The sequence below is a fragment of the Gouania willdenowi genome, chromosome 19 (assembly GCF_900634775.1).
Source record: "Gouania willdenowi chromosome 19, fGouWil2.1, whole genome shotgun sequence".
In the NCBI taxonomy this organism is placed as follows: Eukaryota; Metazoa; Chordata; class Actinopteri; order Blenniiformes; family Gobiesocidae; genus Gouania; species Gouania willdenowi.
This window is the reverse complement of record NC_041062.1, coordinates 3,001,420-3,019,641: the sequence shown is the minus strand read 5'-3', so window position 1 is coordinate 3,019,641 and position 18,222 is coordinate 3,001,420. Positions and strand designations below refer to the sequence as shown.

The 18,222-nt window shown below is 37.3% G+C and overlaps 1 protein-coding gene across 5 annotated transcripts; it reads right to left on the bottom strand.

Moving 5' to 3' along the window:
* Nucleotides 1–496: 496 nt before the first annotated feature.
* Nucleotides 497–17,391, bottom strand: plekha4 (pleckstrin homology domain containing A4). 5 transcript variants are annotated; one of them, XM_028476938.1, is made up of 24 exons: nt 17,190–17,391; nt 13,828–13,897; nt 13,630–13,728; nt 13,486–13,558; nt 13,297–13,397; nt 12,418–12,536; nt 12,126–12,329; nt 10,842–11,112; nt 9,824–9,883; nt 9,602–9,742; nt 8,618–8,677; nt 8,443–8,523; nt 8,164–8,316; nt 7,965–8,063; nt 7,770–7,878; nt 6,821–6,888; nt 6,644–6,748; nt 6,468–6,558; nt 5,911–5,966; nt 4,868–5,005; nt 4,413–4,796; nt 3,641–3,762; nt 3,429–3,526; nt 497–3,300 (listed from the first exon to the last, which is right to left on the bottom strand). In XM_028476938.1, exons 1-24 carry the CDS (start codon nt 17,228–17,230, stop codon nt 2,243–2,245), a joined length of 3,801 nt encoding a protein of 1,266 aa, XP_028332739.1. In that variant the 5' UTR covers nt 17,231–17,391; the 3' UTR covers nt 497–2,242. The 5 variants fall into 5 exon arrangements, with proteins under 5 accessions (XP_028332739.1, XP_028332741.1, XP_028332740.1 ...); XM_028476940.1 differs by having other exon boundaries at nt 9,626–9,742; XM_028476939.1 differs by having other exon boundaries at nt 12,141–12,329.
* Nucleotides 17,392–18,222: the final 831 nt, after the last annotated feature.

The window sequence follows — 18,222 nt, the reverse complement described above, 5'->3', positions numbered from 1 at the left end:
CAAAAGTTATCAGAGGAAAGGAGGCGCTTGTGGTTAGCGAAGCTAAACCAGGATCTACGAGGCAAACATCTGGACAACATCTGAATTTGTTCGTCCCATTTCCGGTCAGGTTAGTGAAATGTTGATAGCAGCGGTTCTGAACTCATTTTCTCATTGTGATAATAATTGTAAAATTCATATCAAGCTACTGTATGTGCCATTATTGACTTAATATAATCACATTTAATAGCCTGCTACAGTAGCAACACAGTTGTTAAAATATAGAGCTGTATTTCTCATTGTATTCCTTTATCTAAAGGATGACCCAGATTGGGTAATGGTTAAAACCAAGTAGGTGACCATATCAAGATACGCAATAGACGGAAGACTCTCCGGGTCGTCATTGATCTAAGACGAGGAAGCCAACTCGTATGGATCTGCACCACCATTAAACCCAAACTTTTCCAAATATTGTTCCTTCCCAGTATGCCTTTGCATCTATAACACATTTTGAGAAGCTGTTCTGTGTTTCGGACATTTATCCATCACAGTTTTTTTTTACCTCAGAGTGCCTCCAATATGGCCGAATATCCGGGTTACTGCCCAGAACGTGACGGAGGTGAAAACCCTCTATATTCTCTTTTGTAGGCCTTGAAAGCCTCGTTCAATTAAATTCAATTCAACTTTATTTATATAGCGCCAATTATAACAAAAGTCATCTCAATGTGCTATCAAAATATAAAATTCGTAATAAAAAAGGAAAAAGGGCAAAACCCAACAAATCCACATGAACAAGCATAAGCGACAGTAGGAAGAAAAACTCCCTTCTAACATTTTTTTTTTAACAGGAATAAATCTCCTGTTGCTTTAGATACATGCCTTGTTCAGCATTCACATAACCCTCAAGGCTACAAGGGAGAGAACTGGACTTCCTTGTGGATAATTCAACCAATCTCATTTGCACCAGTCTCCACCTTGGACAAGGCCGAAACCAGCTCAAGAAGATAAATATTGAACTCCCAAGATTTTGTATACTTCCTTCTGCCACAGCCATCTATGTGAGTGCTTAGTTTTTAGAAACAGCAAGCCAATAAAATCTTTACTTGTGACTATAACTTAGAATAAACTAAACTGAGAAATAGAACAACTCTTGGCTTCTGTTTAACAAAAAACCTTTCACAACCATTAGCCCAACATTGCGCTGGTCCCACTTTTGCTTAGATCATTGACCCCTTAAACCATTGATTCCTCAAGATCAGTTGTTTTTAAATAAGGGTATGTGAACCTCTAACCATACTAAACACAGTGCAAGGGGAGGCAAGTAAGTAAATTAAAGCTGTTTAAAAAAATGACATCATAAAGAACCATTTATAAAATCAAATAAATGGAGCTCAAGTGTAATTATGAGTAGACTAAATATAGATTGTTGGGGATTCAAACTAAAACTTATAAGAGCTGGATTGGTGTTACTTTCACAGATGACGATTCATGACCCAATAAAGATTAGCAACCTACAACTCCTGTTTGCTAAACCAGCGTTTAATTATTTGTTTGTGTGTTAGCAGGATTACATCAAAAGCAGAAAACATATTTTGACAAAATGTTAACCAAAGATAGACCTAATGCCATGGAAGATTCCATTGTATTTGGGTAAGGATTCGGAACAATCTACTGAGTCTGGATCAGTTTAAATAATCAAAACATCTTTCACCATTGGCGAAAGTTCAAAAATTCCTAGCTCAGTTCGTAATTAACCAAAGTCTATGAAATTTGACTTAGTTAAGTTGAGTTGGTTCCTTTAACCTCCAGATAACTGGAGGATGTATGGCACTTGGCAGAAGTTTGCGCTCTTTGAGTGCTCTTGTTAATATATATTCTGGGATTAGCCTTGTTTAGAAAACAAAACAAAACCCACTGTCGTGTACTTGGAAAAGAAACTTCCGGTTGTTTGGCAGGGCCATCCATTCATGGCTCAAAGAATCATACCTTCTAACACATCATCTGGGCAAACGTGGTAACATGGTAATACAATTTAACCTACTGCTGCCATTATAGCTATAATCTGTGCGATTCACCCCAAATGACACTGGTCATACTCGTTTTTTTGTCCAATGAAATGTCTTATTCGAAGTAAGCTTGTGTGGTCTTGGTTCAGTGAAATTTCTTCCGTTCCTTCTCTTCAGCTTTTTTCTTGTCTCATGGTATTTTAAGTCCTTTTGAAGTATTTTCTCATAATCTATTTAAGATTATCCCATTTTTGCCTCTACAAACTCGTTCTTAACACTGTTACTCTTGCCTTTCCAAAAGAGGCACTTCGGATCACTTTTCTACCTTCTTGTGCTGAGTCTGAAACATCATCATCATGTTTGTTGTACTGTTTTTGGCTGATTTCACTGTTGTCCTTACTTAAACTTGTGCACCTCTTCAATGGTTGGGATGACTCTGGGTCTATTGGGACATTTACAACCTCTTGTGTCAAGCTAGGTTTGTCTCTTCTTGATGCATTGCTGTCTTGTATGCGATCAGGAAGACTGTTCGGACTTTGACTTCCTTGAGTAATCTGTTCATCTTTGTATTCATTTGTGGGGATTATTGAATCATCACTTTTCTCCATTGGGGTGTGCTCTGAGGTTTTGATCGATGCATTTTCCTGAATATCTTTTGAATCTTGTTGCATTATGTCTTCTTCTTCTTCTGGTCTTGACGATGGTTGAGCATTCCCATCAGTTTTTGGTAGATCCGAGTCAGATATGCTGATGTCACATGCAATCTTATAGAAAAGTGAATGGTTCTCCTTCATTTTCTCTAAACTTTCACTCACTGCTGATGAAAATCCATTGGAATCAGTGATGTCATCAGAGCAAACTGCTTGGTTTTCAACATCTGCTGCATCTTCTTCACACAGTGTTTCTATCCCAGGGATCTGTAAAGGTATGAATCCCTGCCACTGATTGGTGGAAAGGTACCACTTGGCTCTCTGATCAAAGGTGTTGAAATCATTTTCATCTTCACCATTAATCTGTTCCTCAAGCTTCTTCCGTTTGTCTTCTGCAAGCTCTACAAATCCCTTTCCTCCTTCCTGCTGATAGACAGTCATTGACGAGATGTGATATGGAGAACCCGGACGTCTTAATTTAGTTTTGGCAAACCCTGGTCTCCCGCTGTGAGGCCATCTGCTCTCTGGCTTGACCTGACTTTTAGATTTATTAGCATGTTGATGTTCTCCATCTTCACACTCATCGGTTCGATTTGAACATTTAAGCTGTGCAGAGCTTTTTGAGTTATTCCTTCTGCTTCCGCAATCATCACGAGTTTCATGACCTGAACAGAGGAAACAGGCAAGATTCAAAGAAATACATGTGGCCCAAAGTGAAACAAGTTGAAAGAAAATCAACAGATAATACATTAAACCCATTTGACCTAAAATTAATTACATTAATTGTGATTACCTGTAGGACTTCTGTGATTTTTCAGCAATTTGGAGACTTCCATCTTCCGTCCTCGGTTTTCGATTTTTCCAAGTTTAGTTGCATTATCGTTGACAGCACTGAAAGACATACAGTATGTTAAAGAATCTGTAAAGTTGGTCATTGTCCAAAGGGGGATTGTTATCATAATCACAACTATATGCAAATAAAAATGAAATTAAAAGTCTTGCCACCTCTGGATGACTCTCTCTCGGATACGTTCCACTCGACGTAGCTTAGCTTCCCGCTGCTCAGGGGTGAGACAGATGTCAGCGCTGGTGTCACGGGCAACATGGGCTAATGATTCTTCTTCTGCCTGTTCAAAGAGTTTTATATTTAAAGCAGTGCAGTCTTTTAATAAGCTTTCAAAACCCAATTCAAAGCAAACTGCAGCCTTTAGCTAAAAAACTATAGGTTTTAAAATGCAACAAATTAGTTATAAACTAACAAAACTGAAATAAATAAATAAAACAAACCTAAAATACCACAAAAACAATCTTTTTCAAATATATTATATTCATAAATTATTTATACCTGATGTATAATGTGGTGATGATTTTTTTTTAATTAGTTTCTTTCTTATACGATACATTTATGTTTTTATACACATATATGTTTATTGATTCCTTCTAATATGCATTATTAGGGTTCGGTATAAGGTACGTTGTTGATTTACTAGGGTCCATTATTTTTAAGTTAAAAGAAGTGCAACAATCTTCCTTTTTTATTCGTATTTCAACTGTACATTTGTGTTAACAAAATTAACATGAATGGAGGACACCATGTTTCTTTTCTTAAATTATGTTTTTCAAACTTGTAATTCTACAGACTGCGCACTGTCCAGGGTGTACCCCCGCCTACCGCCCAACAAAAGCTGGAAATAGGTACCAGCAGACCCCCCCGACCCTTAAGAAGGAGCAAGTGGTTCAGAAAATGAATGGATGGATGAAAACTTGTAATTCTCACCTTGTTATCTAGATTTTCACTCTCCTTTTCTTCTTGCTGGCTGCTTGGGACGTCCTTGGTCTGAGGTGTTCCCTCCAACCAATGCTCCCTTTTAAAGTTCCTGAAGGCGCCTTGCTGTCTTTTATTCATTTTATTGAGATAATCTTCATTCTTCTCCACAGCTGATGGACTATGGTCGTTGCGGTCCAAGTAAAGCAGCCTGGACGGTTTGTTTAACATTTTGCTTCTTTGTTCAGCCTTTTTTTGCTGCACTTCTGCCGGTACCTGTTCTGGAAGTGGCGTGTCAAGTTCAGCTGGTGGAGCCTCCACAGAAACTCTTCTGGCCACTAGAGAGGAGGGCAGCATGGCTGTGACGACGCGGGTAACCCTTAAAGGAAAGGCACCCTAAGGAAACATAAGTTTACATTAGTACATTATTTGACTGTATGATGTCAGAGTTCAAATGACTTTTTGACCTCCTCTCCGGCTTCTGAGCTTGAACTGGGAGCCTGGGCTGATTGAGAAGATGTTGGAGGTTTCTTCTTCATCATCCTCTCTTGGTTCCTCTTCATCCTCTCAATCTGTTCTTCTTCACTCATCTTTATCTTTATTTTCTAGGAGACATGGCAATGTTATGAAATAATTGGCTTGGTACTTAAGCCTAGTGTTGTGCTTAAGACCACATTAACCAACCACCATTGACCAAGACTCGCCCGAGACCAAGACAAGATAAAGACTTTTGGAAGTCCAGACCAAGACAAGACCAAGACCAAGACAAGACCAAGGCCATAAAAATCAATTTCAAAAACCACCACAAGGTTGAAGAGTTCAAGAACCTCTCTTTAGTTTTAGTTTCTTTATAATACATTTGACAGACCAAAAAAAAGGTTACGCATGAATCAAAGAAGCCAAGTTCTTCTCCTCACATTAGTAAAGTTGAAGAATAGCATAAATAAACGCTGGTCTTGACAAAAAAATCCTGAGTTCGGGCACTCCGAGACCGAGACGGGATCGAATAAAGAAGCTTTCAAGTCCAAGACAAGACCAAGACCTTTGAAATCTATGACCGGTCTCGAGTTTTACAACACTACTTTAGCCACATTCAAGGACCAAGCAAATGTTTGCATAGCAAAACAAAATGAAGCCTCCTGACTGATGAAACTGTGGCTTTGTAGTTGCATCTATGCAGCAGTGTGTAAATGAACACGTAGGACAGCTGGCATGCTTTGACTTATATGTCTGTGTGTGCATTTATGCATTCAGAGGAGAATGAGGGGGGGTTGTGTGTGTGTGCGTGTGTGTTTGGAGTGACACTGAGGAACAGTGAGGAGACATGAGCTTCTGCTTCCCCCTCATGGCTGTAAATGACACTGCAACATGCCCTAATTGCAAGGAGGATGAAAGAATCAGAGAATTGGAATTTGGCTGTGATTGCAAAGTGGGAAAAATCAGCTTTGAAGGCTTCTATATTTGGAGCATTTTGGATCAGTCTATCACACGGAACGTTATGAGGACAAACCTTGGTGGAATAGGTGGTTGTGTCCTGTGGGGTCCACTTAGAAACAGACTGTGATTCTGAAGATGAAACAAGGATAGAGACAAAAAAAAAGGTTCAAATCACAAGAAACTGGCACATAGTTTAGGCAGATCTCACAAATACATCCACAGCAAATTGTAGCATGGCTTTCATTTACTTAGAGATAATTAAGTTCAGTTTAAGAGGTTGTTCAGACAATTTTAATAAGACTTGGGGCCATTTTCTCTCCTTAGTCAATAATATATAATCTTTGGAAGACTAATGTATATTTGACAGTTTGTGTAACATTGTGGACATTAATGGGTTGTACTGACCAACTTGGAACACACTGTAATGCCTTTGTTTATCTAAATTTACATATTTCTGTGTATATTTTGTGTGTTTGAAAAATAACAAAAATGTGTTGTATACCTTTAGAAGAATATATGTAAGAATATATATGAAACCCAATAAAAATACTTGGAAAAATAAATAAATACATAAATGTAGTATAATTTCAGTCTATTCATGTCATGCATGATGGAAAGATTTGCTCCAACCAGATGCATCTCTCTGTGGATTCACATTAAGGAGGTCAGGCTGGCTCTTCTCTCGTGTGTGCACCGGATCAACAGTGTGGCTGTAGTATACCTAAAAGACAAGAATAATGAGACATAAACGTAAGTATATGGTCAAAACTTCAAAGTTCAGTGTTGATAATAATCATAATAACTACATCAGAGGGTGATTCAGTCTGGACAGAGTCTTGGTCCCTGCTTTGGTGGACTTCCTGCAGCTCCTGAGGTAACGGTGGGCGGACTGGTGGGGCTTGATCTAAATCCTGAAGAAATCATATGAACAAAATTAAACGATGAACATTCTATAGACACAGACTGACGTGGTCGTTTGTTACCATTGTCAGTCCACTCTGTAGCCTCTCTGTTGGTGAACCTGGAGACCCAGGATGTGGAGACTGAAAAACTGACAAAGAGACAGAAAATGGTCACCATAGTCAACATGTGTCACTATCAGGGTTGGGGTCAATTCTAATTGTAATTGTGTAAATTATTACAATTATAACTAATCATAATTGGAAAAACATGCTGCTGTTGATAAATTACTTTGTAATTGTAATTGTCATAAACATTCTATTAAAAACTGTCACTTATAATGTTATTAAATCTCTGGAACCATGTGAGTTATATGGCTTACACATGGTTAACAATTAAAAAATATGTTTCAAATTTACCTGTTAATTCCCTTCTGGCTCATTTTACCATAAAACAATAAAATAAATGAATTAAGGGATATACTGACAGAAAAATGGCTCCGACACCCACACCAAAAATATTAATACCAATATTTTTATTGATTAGGAAGCCTAACAACGTAACCAAGAGATGAAAAACAAATTAGATGATCAATTATATTTTTTTGTTTAATTTAAAGTTGATTTAAGACATGGGTCAAACTGACCCGTTATCATAAAAGATGCTAACAGAAAGCTAACACAAGAGAAAGGTTATGTTTTATGGGCTTATTTATTAAACGGTAATGCAAATGCTAGTTAACACGAATGCTAGTTAATGCTAATGCAGTGCGATGCGGGCGAGCACCTGCGTCCTCACTTGCATTTTCTTCAAGAAATGCAAATATTCTAGTTGTAATTGAACTTTAGTAATTCAGAACATAATTTATATCGACTTTCAGGGGAAAATAATGATTTTAATTAAAATTCTATTTGGAATGTCGCTGTAATCCTAAATGAGTTGTGATCGAACATGGATTATTTAAGACGTAATTGTAGTCTAAAAATGTAATTGACTCCAACCCTAGTCACTATAGAACATAACGTAACCCACTGTGATGTCTCTGCAGTCCCAGCTGAAAGCAGATGTGATCCCTGTTGACCTTCAGTCCAGTAAGGATATCCTCCATCATCCACAGCTCTCTCTGAGCCAGAGACTGCTCCTGATTGGATAGAAAGTGTTTATCAATGGATATATCAGAGACACGTGATTATTATGCTGTGTCAAAAATAATAATAATGGATATACTGGGGGAATTCCAAAGTTACAGATGTGCTGAAGGTGTGAACGAATGACCGACAGCTCACTCTCCATCCTCTCATACTGACTCCACACCTGCTCCATTTCCTTTTTAGGGAAAGAGAGTAAAAAACAAACAAAAAAAACATATTATGTTAAAATAGACAGATTTCAGCGTCATGATTAGTGTGGGCGTGTTCTCACACACCAGAGATACATCACACATCCTTGCCCGGATTGTAACAAGCTCCTCCTGCAGCAAAGCCTTCTGGGTCAGGACTTCATCATGGGCTCGGGGCCCCTGACTCCTCCACTCCTCCAGTTGCATCCTAGACACGTCCAATGCACACTGCACACTGTCCTGCAACAGTCCCAGACCACTTCATTTAAACCAACAACTTTAAAATGAACCAGATTGGTTTTAAATGAGGTTTTTGTCTGGATCACACCATAATAATGTTGAACTCATGTGTTTTTGGTGACAAACCTTCTCCATTGTGAGCTGAGCCAGTTCTACAGACAGAGACTGTAGCAGTTTATCACAGCCACACAACCTGGTTAACACAGCCTGAAGAGAGACAACAAAAACACATCCTTACAATAAAAGCTGATGATCTGTATCATAGTCAATAATCACTGATCTCTGATTGATTAATACTTACATCTGCATCACCCTCGAGTGGCCAAACCAATTGAGATTCCCTGGAGTCTGTTTTTGGTGGCTGAAATGCATAAAGTCATTGTTATGTTCATAAAACTTTTCTCTTAAAGAATCAAAGAAAAATATTAATAATCAGCATTTAATGTAGTCAAATTAAAATAAAATAAGTATGACTGTTATTACAACCACTTATAATATGTCTACACACAACTGTGCATTTGCTTTTTCTTTTACAAAAAACTATCAATTTAATACAATTCAGATCCGAATCATGATCAAGCAATACTTGTGTTAGAAAACCAGAAATGTACTTTTTATAACTTCAAGTGTATTAATACAGCAAATAGATCAAGTTATTTATTAGACACAAAACATAGAAAGCAAAACATATAATAAACACATAAAGCAGAATTAGTGTTGTTACACTATAAAAAATAAAATAAAATAAAATAAAATAAAATAAAATAAAATAAAATAAAATAAAATAAAATAAAATGTAGTTTATGAGCAGCAGTGGGATTTAAAATAAATAATTTGTAAATGTAAAAATGGCTTTACATTTTTGAAGTTAATACTACAGTTTTAATCCAACAACTTATGATAGACCTTTAATTTAAAACAAAAAAAAAAAAAATCTCAAATGAGTTAAAATGTGTAATTTAAACAGTCCAGTCCCTTTCCAGTGAATTTCTATGACTATGCTCCTAATAAACAAATATTTTTTCTGTAGAATTTACACCTAATTGTTGTTTATTTAACATGTAATTGTTAAACACAACATAACTAAATTACAGTGAATTTGGAAATGGTTTTAGATTTACAGACATTTTTCCAAATTGCCCTGGCAACCACAGCTGCCAGTATGTCTGTGTGTACTTTGTGTGTAAAGTGACATAGTTTCATAATTGTATAGTGAGAATACCAACACCGTTGCCCAATAGAAGTTAATAATTATACAAAAGACATGTGCATAGTTCAGTTATACCAAGGCAGGAGGCAGCACACATACGGATAAATGGCTGCGGTGATGGTGATGATGGTGGTGGTGTTGCTCTGGAGGGTGAGACACTCTGGATGAGGGAGGTAGGGGGGGCAGCAGGTCTGTGTGCGTTCCTGTGGAAAAGCTCTAAAAGAGGAGAGAAAATAGGCATGAAAAGTGACAAAACACCCACAAAATGATTTATACTTTAAATATATATATAATCACCTTTTCTAGTGGTCTTCTTCCACTTGGTGTATGATGGACGGAGCCGTATGTCGGAACAGGCTACAAACACATACATATAGAATCAATGTAAGTTAAGTGGGAACAGCTGAAAAGCTTTAATATTTGCACAGTTGGCTATAAAATCATTAGGTTAATTAACAAGTTTGTCTGAACTACGGCCGGGCCCGTGGAACGTCTCCACGCCGAATAGCACATACCACGTTCATGAGAATTCAGTCAAATGACTCAGTTCCACCGTGTAAAAAAAGGTCTCCGAAAGGCTCTTGACATCCGCTCATAGAATATCCATGTCAAATTACAGCCCAGACGTAGGAGTAGTCATTTGAAAAGTGGGGCCCCCCGGTGCCCCCATGGCACATACGGAGTAATGAGCCCCATTCATTTATTGGTATGAGTCAGTGATTTGGTACCACCAACTGTCGTAATATTTGACTCACAAATGAGAAATCAACTTTAATGGAAATTGCCTAAAAAAAGGGGGGGGGGGGGGCAGGCCCCTCGGGCCCCTCATCAAATTGTGCGAGGCATAATCGTAATCTACGTTGAATTACCTTTGAAACAATATGTCACATGACTATGTTCCCATGAATTTAGAAATTACAGGAAATGGGGGGTGGGCCCCCGAGCCACCTTGCAAAAAACAGCTCAGAGCATCTCATTATATTTTTTGAGAGTATTCATACTATACTGCATTCCGATCTAACGAGAACTAATGGAGGAGTAGTCATTTAAAAAATGGGGCCCCCTGGCGCCCACTTGACACGTACGAAGTAATGGGCCCCATTTATATATTGGTATATGCCAACGGTTCGATACCACCAACCGTCGTAATATTTGACTCATGATTTTAACTAGTGTACACAACAACAACAACAACAACAACAACAAAGGGAGTGGTGTTTTGAGTCCGGTAGCCCGGCCAAAAAATCGTCATCACATTGTTTTAGATGAACTTCCCCAATGGTTGGGATACAAATAATGCTGAGTCAGGCCTGACCTTGCTCAGGCTCTGCCATCTGTCCGTGTCAGGGGTGGTGGGAGTGGATTTAAACTCCAGCTGAGGGGAGGCAGGTGCGAAGTAAAGAGTCTGACCCAGCATGAGCGGCTCATCGTTGGGTCGAATGTCGACCCGGCCCACAGGTGTGTGAGACCGTGATCCCAGCTGACCCCTTGAAACCAACGACCCTGGCACCAACACGTCTTTATCTAAAGGTGGGTTTTTGACGGGGGCGCCACTGCCAGAGGGGCTTGGTGTGATGTTTGATGGGCTGTGAAAACAGAAAAAAAGAAGAATAATATGATACACTGTGGAGGAATGTCTGAATTAAGTAACCGTAGTGAGGCGGCACGCTTGCATCAGGTGTCCTTTAGGAAATTATTCAATTTCACTGAATTGGTCAAAAAAGCATTTTTAAAACCTAAGTATTTATTGTGTGTAAATATGCCGTTGAACTGCTGTGAGCACAGACAGCCTGTCAGCTTCACAACAACCCCCGACCACAGCTGCAGGTCAGAGCAGAGAGGAGACCCTGTTAACCCTCCCTGTTCCACGAGTCTGAGTCTCATTAGCATTTTATTCATAAAAATCTGGTAAAAATACACCAATAAACCATAACTTTTCCAAATATGGTGACCAAGTCCTTCCCTGTATGCCTTCTCATCTATAACGCATTTTGAGGAGCTTTTCTGTGGTTTTGGACATTTATCTATTGCAGTGTTTACCTCCGAGTGCCTCCAATATGGCAGCGCATCCAGGTTACTGCCCACAACATGACATAGGTGAAAATAATAATAATAATAATACATTGGATTTTATATAGCGCTTTATCATAGACACTCAAGGCGCTTTACAGAATTAAGACAATATTCTTATACTCCACACTTATTGGTGGTAAGCTACTATTGTAGCCACAGCTGCCCTGGGGCAGACTGACAGAAGCAAGGCTGCCATAGTGCGCCATAGGCCCCTCCGACCACCACCAACACTCACTCACTCACACACTACATTCATACTAGGCAATGTGGGTGAAGTGCCTTGCCCAGGGACACAATGACAGATACCACTGAAACGACTGCCACCCCACTGTGGCACCTGGAATTCTCAGTGGTCTCCATCCAACTAGTAACCAGACCTGCTTAGCTTCAGAGATCTAAAGAGATTGGGCAATGACAGGCTGGTATGGTCACAGAACCCCCTCTATTGTTAATATAGGCTACGAAGTGTGCCTTGGGATTTTGTTCAATGAAAAGATATACCCTGGCTCTAAAAAGGTAGAACAACCTGCTGTTCCTCTGCCGCACACTTCGTCTCTCCTTCTGCATGATCCCCATCCTCCCTCCACTGAGCTGATTCGGCTCGCTCACAGTCCTGCTGACGTTTCTCCTCCTCTGGGAAAGCCCTGCTTCATCAGAGGGGGATTTAGGAAAGTCCACTGATTCACTGCTGTCACCTAAATGTGTGAAATCCTGGTAACTTGAGCAGCGCCTAAAAGGATAAGAAATGGACCACAGATTGTCTGATTTAGTGCAAAGACGTATAGTTTAAGTGAGAGATTGACAGAGGTGGAGCCCACCGGTTTAAGGCGCTGTCCAGCTCCATAGCAGCACACTGACTGAGGGCTCGAACCCATCCCAACATGTCCTCCTGAGTGTCAGCGCTGAAGAAGTAGGAGCGCATTCCCTGGTGCACCACCTAGTTTTACACAATGATGGTGATACAATCCATTAGACATATGGACTGGTGATCATTTCCATGCATCAAACAATGTAACATCACGTTTGTATAATTGAAATACATCGTTCGTACAACATAGAGATCCAAAATATAAGTTTTCCTTCTGTATCACACAACTTGCTATACTTTTTTCAGATGTTTTTTCAGATGTGTATATATTTTCTTACTTGTGTTTATGTTTTTTCTCTACTGCGTATGATTGGGAGGGAGATTTTTAATCACATAATTGTTGATTTAATGTCTTTACTGCTGATTTGAAATGTTGTTATTGATTTTCAAACTGTTAAATCTTTTTAATCATGTAAACGCACATTGAATTGTCTTGTGTTTGAAACGTGCTATTCTTGCCTTTCTGTTTGGTATTTCATTTCATTTTCTTTCTGACCATTTATGCTTTTTTCCCCTTCTTTTTTTTTTTGGTAAAAGCCAAGACTTCTGACCACAATTTTGTTCTGTGTATAAAAGCCTACGCATATTCACATAATAGCAATAAAAACAGATTTTGATTCTGATTCTAACATAACATAACACACAATAAAAGCATTTTGGCATGTGTATCTATCCTGAACTTTTAGCATTAATTTTAACATACAGTTTTGAATCAAAATCTCCATTTTTCTTTTTTTTTTTTTGCACTATATGCATAATTAAACTCCTTCTGCTGCTACTTGTATTGTTTTATTGCACTGTGTGTGTTATTTGGCTGCATTTGTGTTACCTTGAAGGTGAACTTCCTGTTCCTGCATTCTCGTGGCGTACAGAAGAGGATTTTGTAGCTCGGCAACGGGATGCTACCCATCACTGATTCTTCTCTGCTGTCTGTGAAAACACGACAAAAAAGCCAATAACAGAATACAGACAGTATGACAGGTTTTTTTTATGCATGGCTGCAGTAGTTTTAATCTACCTTTGTAGTAAAACAAACAGTAGTTGGAGAGGACAAACCACCTTCTCTTCCACAGCTTCAAACCAGCACTGTCCTGGAAAAAAATATATAATGTACACCATTCTTTTTAGGCAATATTTGCAAAATAAAATAACAAGAATTTACTTTTTTGTTCAGCCATCCTCGAATGATCACCGGGCAGTTTGGGTCTCTCTTAGCGGACTGACATCTCTTTCCAAATGTTTGCAGCTTTCCATCGCTTTGCTGTCATCACACAAAGACACACAAATATATATAACAAGTATTTCCCATCCAGTGAACATGTTTTTGCATAATAAGAGACGTGCACGCATTAAATCAAACCTTATTGACAGGAAAGTAGGAAATGGTGGCCACGCTGGAAGCTTGGCTGACTCTGTCCTGATCCTCCATTCTGAAGGACGAAAACAGACAAAAAAACATCAGAAATGCAGGAACAAGTGGGATGGTTGCATTCATGAAGCTGTGAGATAAACACTCACACAAAGTCATAGATATAATTCAATATCACCTCAAATTTAACTTGTCAATGACCCTTTAACCGAGCAAATCAACATCTCCTTATAGAAACCTTTAAATGAAGCTGTAAAGGTCATCGTGGCTAAAACCTGAGACCATCCTATACTTTCTCTGGACAAACAGGCCTTACCTTCCATCAACAGTCATTCACACTCACCACATTCCACTGCGGCCGAGATTATTTCTCGTGGTCATCTGTTCATTATCCCACACGATGTTCTGCTCTTTTACTTTCAGCAACTTTCCCACTAAGCTATTCTGAGCTACACCAGGAAACGGCTACTACAAAACTGACAGGTGACAGCTGTGTGTGTGTGTGTGTGTGTGTGTGTGTGTGTGCGTGTGTGTGTGTGTGTGTGTGTGTGTGTGTGTGAAGGGTAAAGGCCAATCCTGAAACGCTATGAGAGAGAGAAGTCAACTGTCGAGAGAAAGTGAAATGGAGAAGGTATTTTGGGCATATATATTCAAATTATGCTTTGATTTTAGTGTTTTTTATATATATATTTATATATATATATATATATATATATATACTTACTTACATTGTAATATTTTTTATTTATTGCATAAACATATTTATTTTTTATTTTATTTATTCAGTTTATTTCCGACATGGTTACATTCACTTTTTTTTTTTTTTTTTACATTTTTTTTTTTCTTTTTTGTACATGCCGAAAAAGGAGACGAATTATGACCTAAGATAAAAAACAAACAATTAAATTATATTATTTATATATTTTGTATTTATTTATTTTTCAAATTATTATTTGTTTTCAGTGTTTTTTTTTAAACCTTTAGATTGCTCAGATTTTATTTATTTATTTTATTTTGGATTTTAATTATTTACAGCTAATGTCTATCTGTATTTATTATATTTATATTTATGTTTATATTATTATTATTATTATTATTATTATTATTATTATTATACAAACATAAAATAATGACCTGGGATGCAATAATGACTCAATCTATTAAAATAAATAAATAAATAAAAAAATAATATTTCAATATTTATTTATATATTTTGTATTTTTTTTCAAATGATGCTTTGTTTTGAGTCATATTAAATCATATTAAATATAGCAGACATGCGTATCTTGAGGCCCTTGGTTTATTTTTTGCATCCCCTAAAGTAAATGTTCAATGTGACTCCAAAATCACACAAAATCAAAGAAAAAGTCACAATAAAATAGCAGAAACACACAAAATAACTCCAAAAATGTACACAATCGCAGAAAAATCCACAAAGGACAACAAAAGTACACAAAATCACAACAATTTTTATGTGGTCCCCAAATTGAATGTATAAAATGTCTCAAAAACTGCTTATAACTGATAAAAAAAAATGATATAATATCTCAAAAAATGAAAAGCAAGAACAAAAATAGACACTCATTAAACACAGAATAACAAATATATTCAGAATGACAGAAAAATGTACAAAACAGCAACAATAACATACAAAATGACAAAAACACAAAAAACAACAAAGAAAACACACAAACCTTTAGTTGTTTCTTGTACTAATGCTTCAGATTGGTCATTATTCATAACGCTGACTGTTGATGAACATTGTATTCTCTACATTCATACACAGTACACATATTCAATACTATTACCTCTTTGAGTTTCATTGTTTGATGCACTTTTGCTCAGTGTTAGAGTCGACCTCAGACATTTCAGCACTAACCCTTGGTCTAATTTTATGCTTTATCCAAAGTAGCTGTGCAAAGTGACTCTAAAATCACACAAATTTCACAATAAAATAGCAGAAACACACAAACTAGCTCCAAAAAAATTACAAAATTGTGGAAAATACACAAAGAACAACTATTTTTTATGTGGTCCCTAAAGGTAATGTACAGAAGTTCTCCAAAAACTACAAAAATACTGATTTAAAAAAAAAAAAATGCCAATAAAATAAATTACAAAAATGTATGAAAGACTTGAAAAACAACAACAAAAATACACAGTTTCATAAAGAAAAACAAATACATACAGAATGACAAAAAAATGTACAAAACAGCAACAATAACACACAAAATGACAAAAACACAAAGAACAACAGAGAAAACACACAAAGCTTTTGTTGTTTCTTGTACTAATGCTTCAGATTGGTCATTATTCATAACGCTGACTGTTGATGAACATAGTAATCCCCTACGTTCATACACAGTACACATATTCAATACTATATCCTCTTTGAGTTTCATTGTTTGATGCACTTTTGCTCAGTGTTAGAGTCGACCTCAGACATTTTACGCTAACCTTGATCGAATTTCAACATAGGTTTTTTATTGATGTCAGGCAAACTGCAAAAGATGAACTTGAAGATAAATCATCATGAGAAAAAAGACAAAAACGTCACATGAAGCTCTTCACAAGCACTCGTGGGTGGCCCAGAGGTTTGTCATGGTTTGGTCGTGAACAGACAATGTTGGTATCAACCATTAACATCTATTAGTGGGACAGCAGCAGCTAAACAGGACAACAATAGAGTCCTTGTAAGAGATGAAGAGCAGAGACTAACAACATCATGGCCACTGGGGTTTTAAGTGGGTGTCGTGAAGTATTTGGAAAATCTCGTCCCTAATCAGTGGGGTTGACTTGGAGTGAGAGAAAGACTTTAAATGCTAAAGAGGGAAGGAGATGGAGGACAAACGCAGGGTCTGTGGAGGGCACAGTGTGTGCTTTGTGACGCCCCGAGGACTGGAGCATCATGTGAAGTCTGCACACAGAGACATGTTGAAATGTCTCTCGCTCCCATAAACCAAAACATTTGCATTCCACCCACAGGTTTGTGCTTTTCAAAGCCATCGAAATACAGATAAGTCTAATCAGCAACACAGTGACGTTTATGGACACACACGCACACACACACACACACACACACACACACACACACACACACACACACACACACACACACACACACACACACACACACACACACACACACAAGGCATAAGAATGAAATAAGTCTTTCTGAACACATTCAAAACTTTTATTTGTGCATTTAAATATTAATAAAATACATTTTATAGCCTGAGCAACAAACAATACATAACTGTAGATTTAGATTGAATTCAAAAAGTGAATAAAAACACACATTACTATAGTCCTCCTGTTATATATCAACACTAGAGATGATGACGGTGTTGTACCTGATTATTCTGGCCCGTCTGACGCCTGCTTCAGCATCCATCACTTGGTTTTCTCACTGCATTTCCTTTCCTTTGGTTGGATCTCAGGCCTCTTTGGTCCAAACAGCTTTCACACCTTGGGTTTGAATCTTCTCGGTCAGTTCTGGTTTGTGGCAGCGTTGTTGGTTAACCTATAGACACTAACTCTGCTCCTCTGTTGTCTAGTTGCAGACTCTGTGTGAACCCTTTCATTCTTCCTTAGCTCCTCCCTCTTAGCCGACCCATCACAGCCTCACTGTCTTTGGTCCAGTGTGGGTTTAGGACTCAGGAATTCATAGTAAAAAAAAAACTAAAACTCTGTTTAACCCTGACAGTACAGTGTTGTATGGTTTGACTGTGTGCAGTTTGCATGTTGCATGTTCTCCCATAAGTTTAAAATTATTTTTCCTGAATACTCCAGCTTCATGCTCATCTAGATATATATATATATATATATATACAGTATATATATATAGATCTAGACTCCTTATAATGCTCTATAATGGTCCAGTTATCAAAACCCAACAAACACAACGATTAAAGTCACATTTATCAAAAAAAAATATATATATATATATATATATATATATATATATATATATATAACCAGAATCCCCTTGTAGCAAGTATTTCCACCATTTAAAAAAATAAAAAATACAAACCTATTCAAAATATTTAAATATATTTAAGATGATTAGTCCTTCATAAATGTTTCAAAGAACAGGGAAAGTGTCATTTTTAAATTTTACAACACTCATTTTATTGAAAAATAGCTATTACACTGTACAATGTCATGTAATATACTGTATGTAAAAAATCAAAAATATAAAAGCCACAATGATTTGAAAATATTACAATGAACTTGAAAATGATATGAACATTCTGGAACTTCTGGAGGTGTTTATTTTTGAGCAAGTCTCCGCATTCAAAGCAGAGGTGGGACACTTTCCTCATGTGGAGTCTTAATAATAATAAAATTATATATATATAATTTATTATTATTATTATTATTATT

Coding starts and splice junctions, on each gene's coding strand:
- plekha4 (XM_028476938.1), bottom strand. CDS start 17,230: ATGGATGCTGAAGCAGGCGTCAGACGGGCCAGAATAATCAG. Junction 8,317..8,442: donor CTCAGCTCACAATGGAGAAG/GTTTGTCACCAA, acceptor GGACTGTTGCAG/GACAGTGTGCAGTGTGCATT. Junction 5,006..5,910: donor CAACCACCTATTCCACCAAG/GTTTGTCCTCAT, acceptor CATGTCTCCTAG/AAAATAAAGATAAAGATGAG.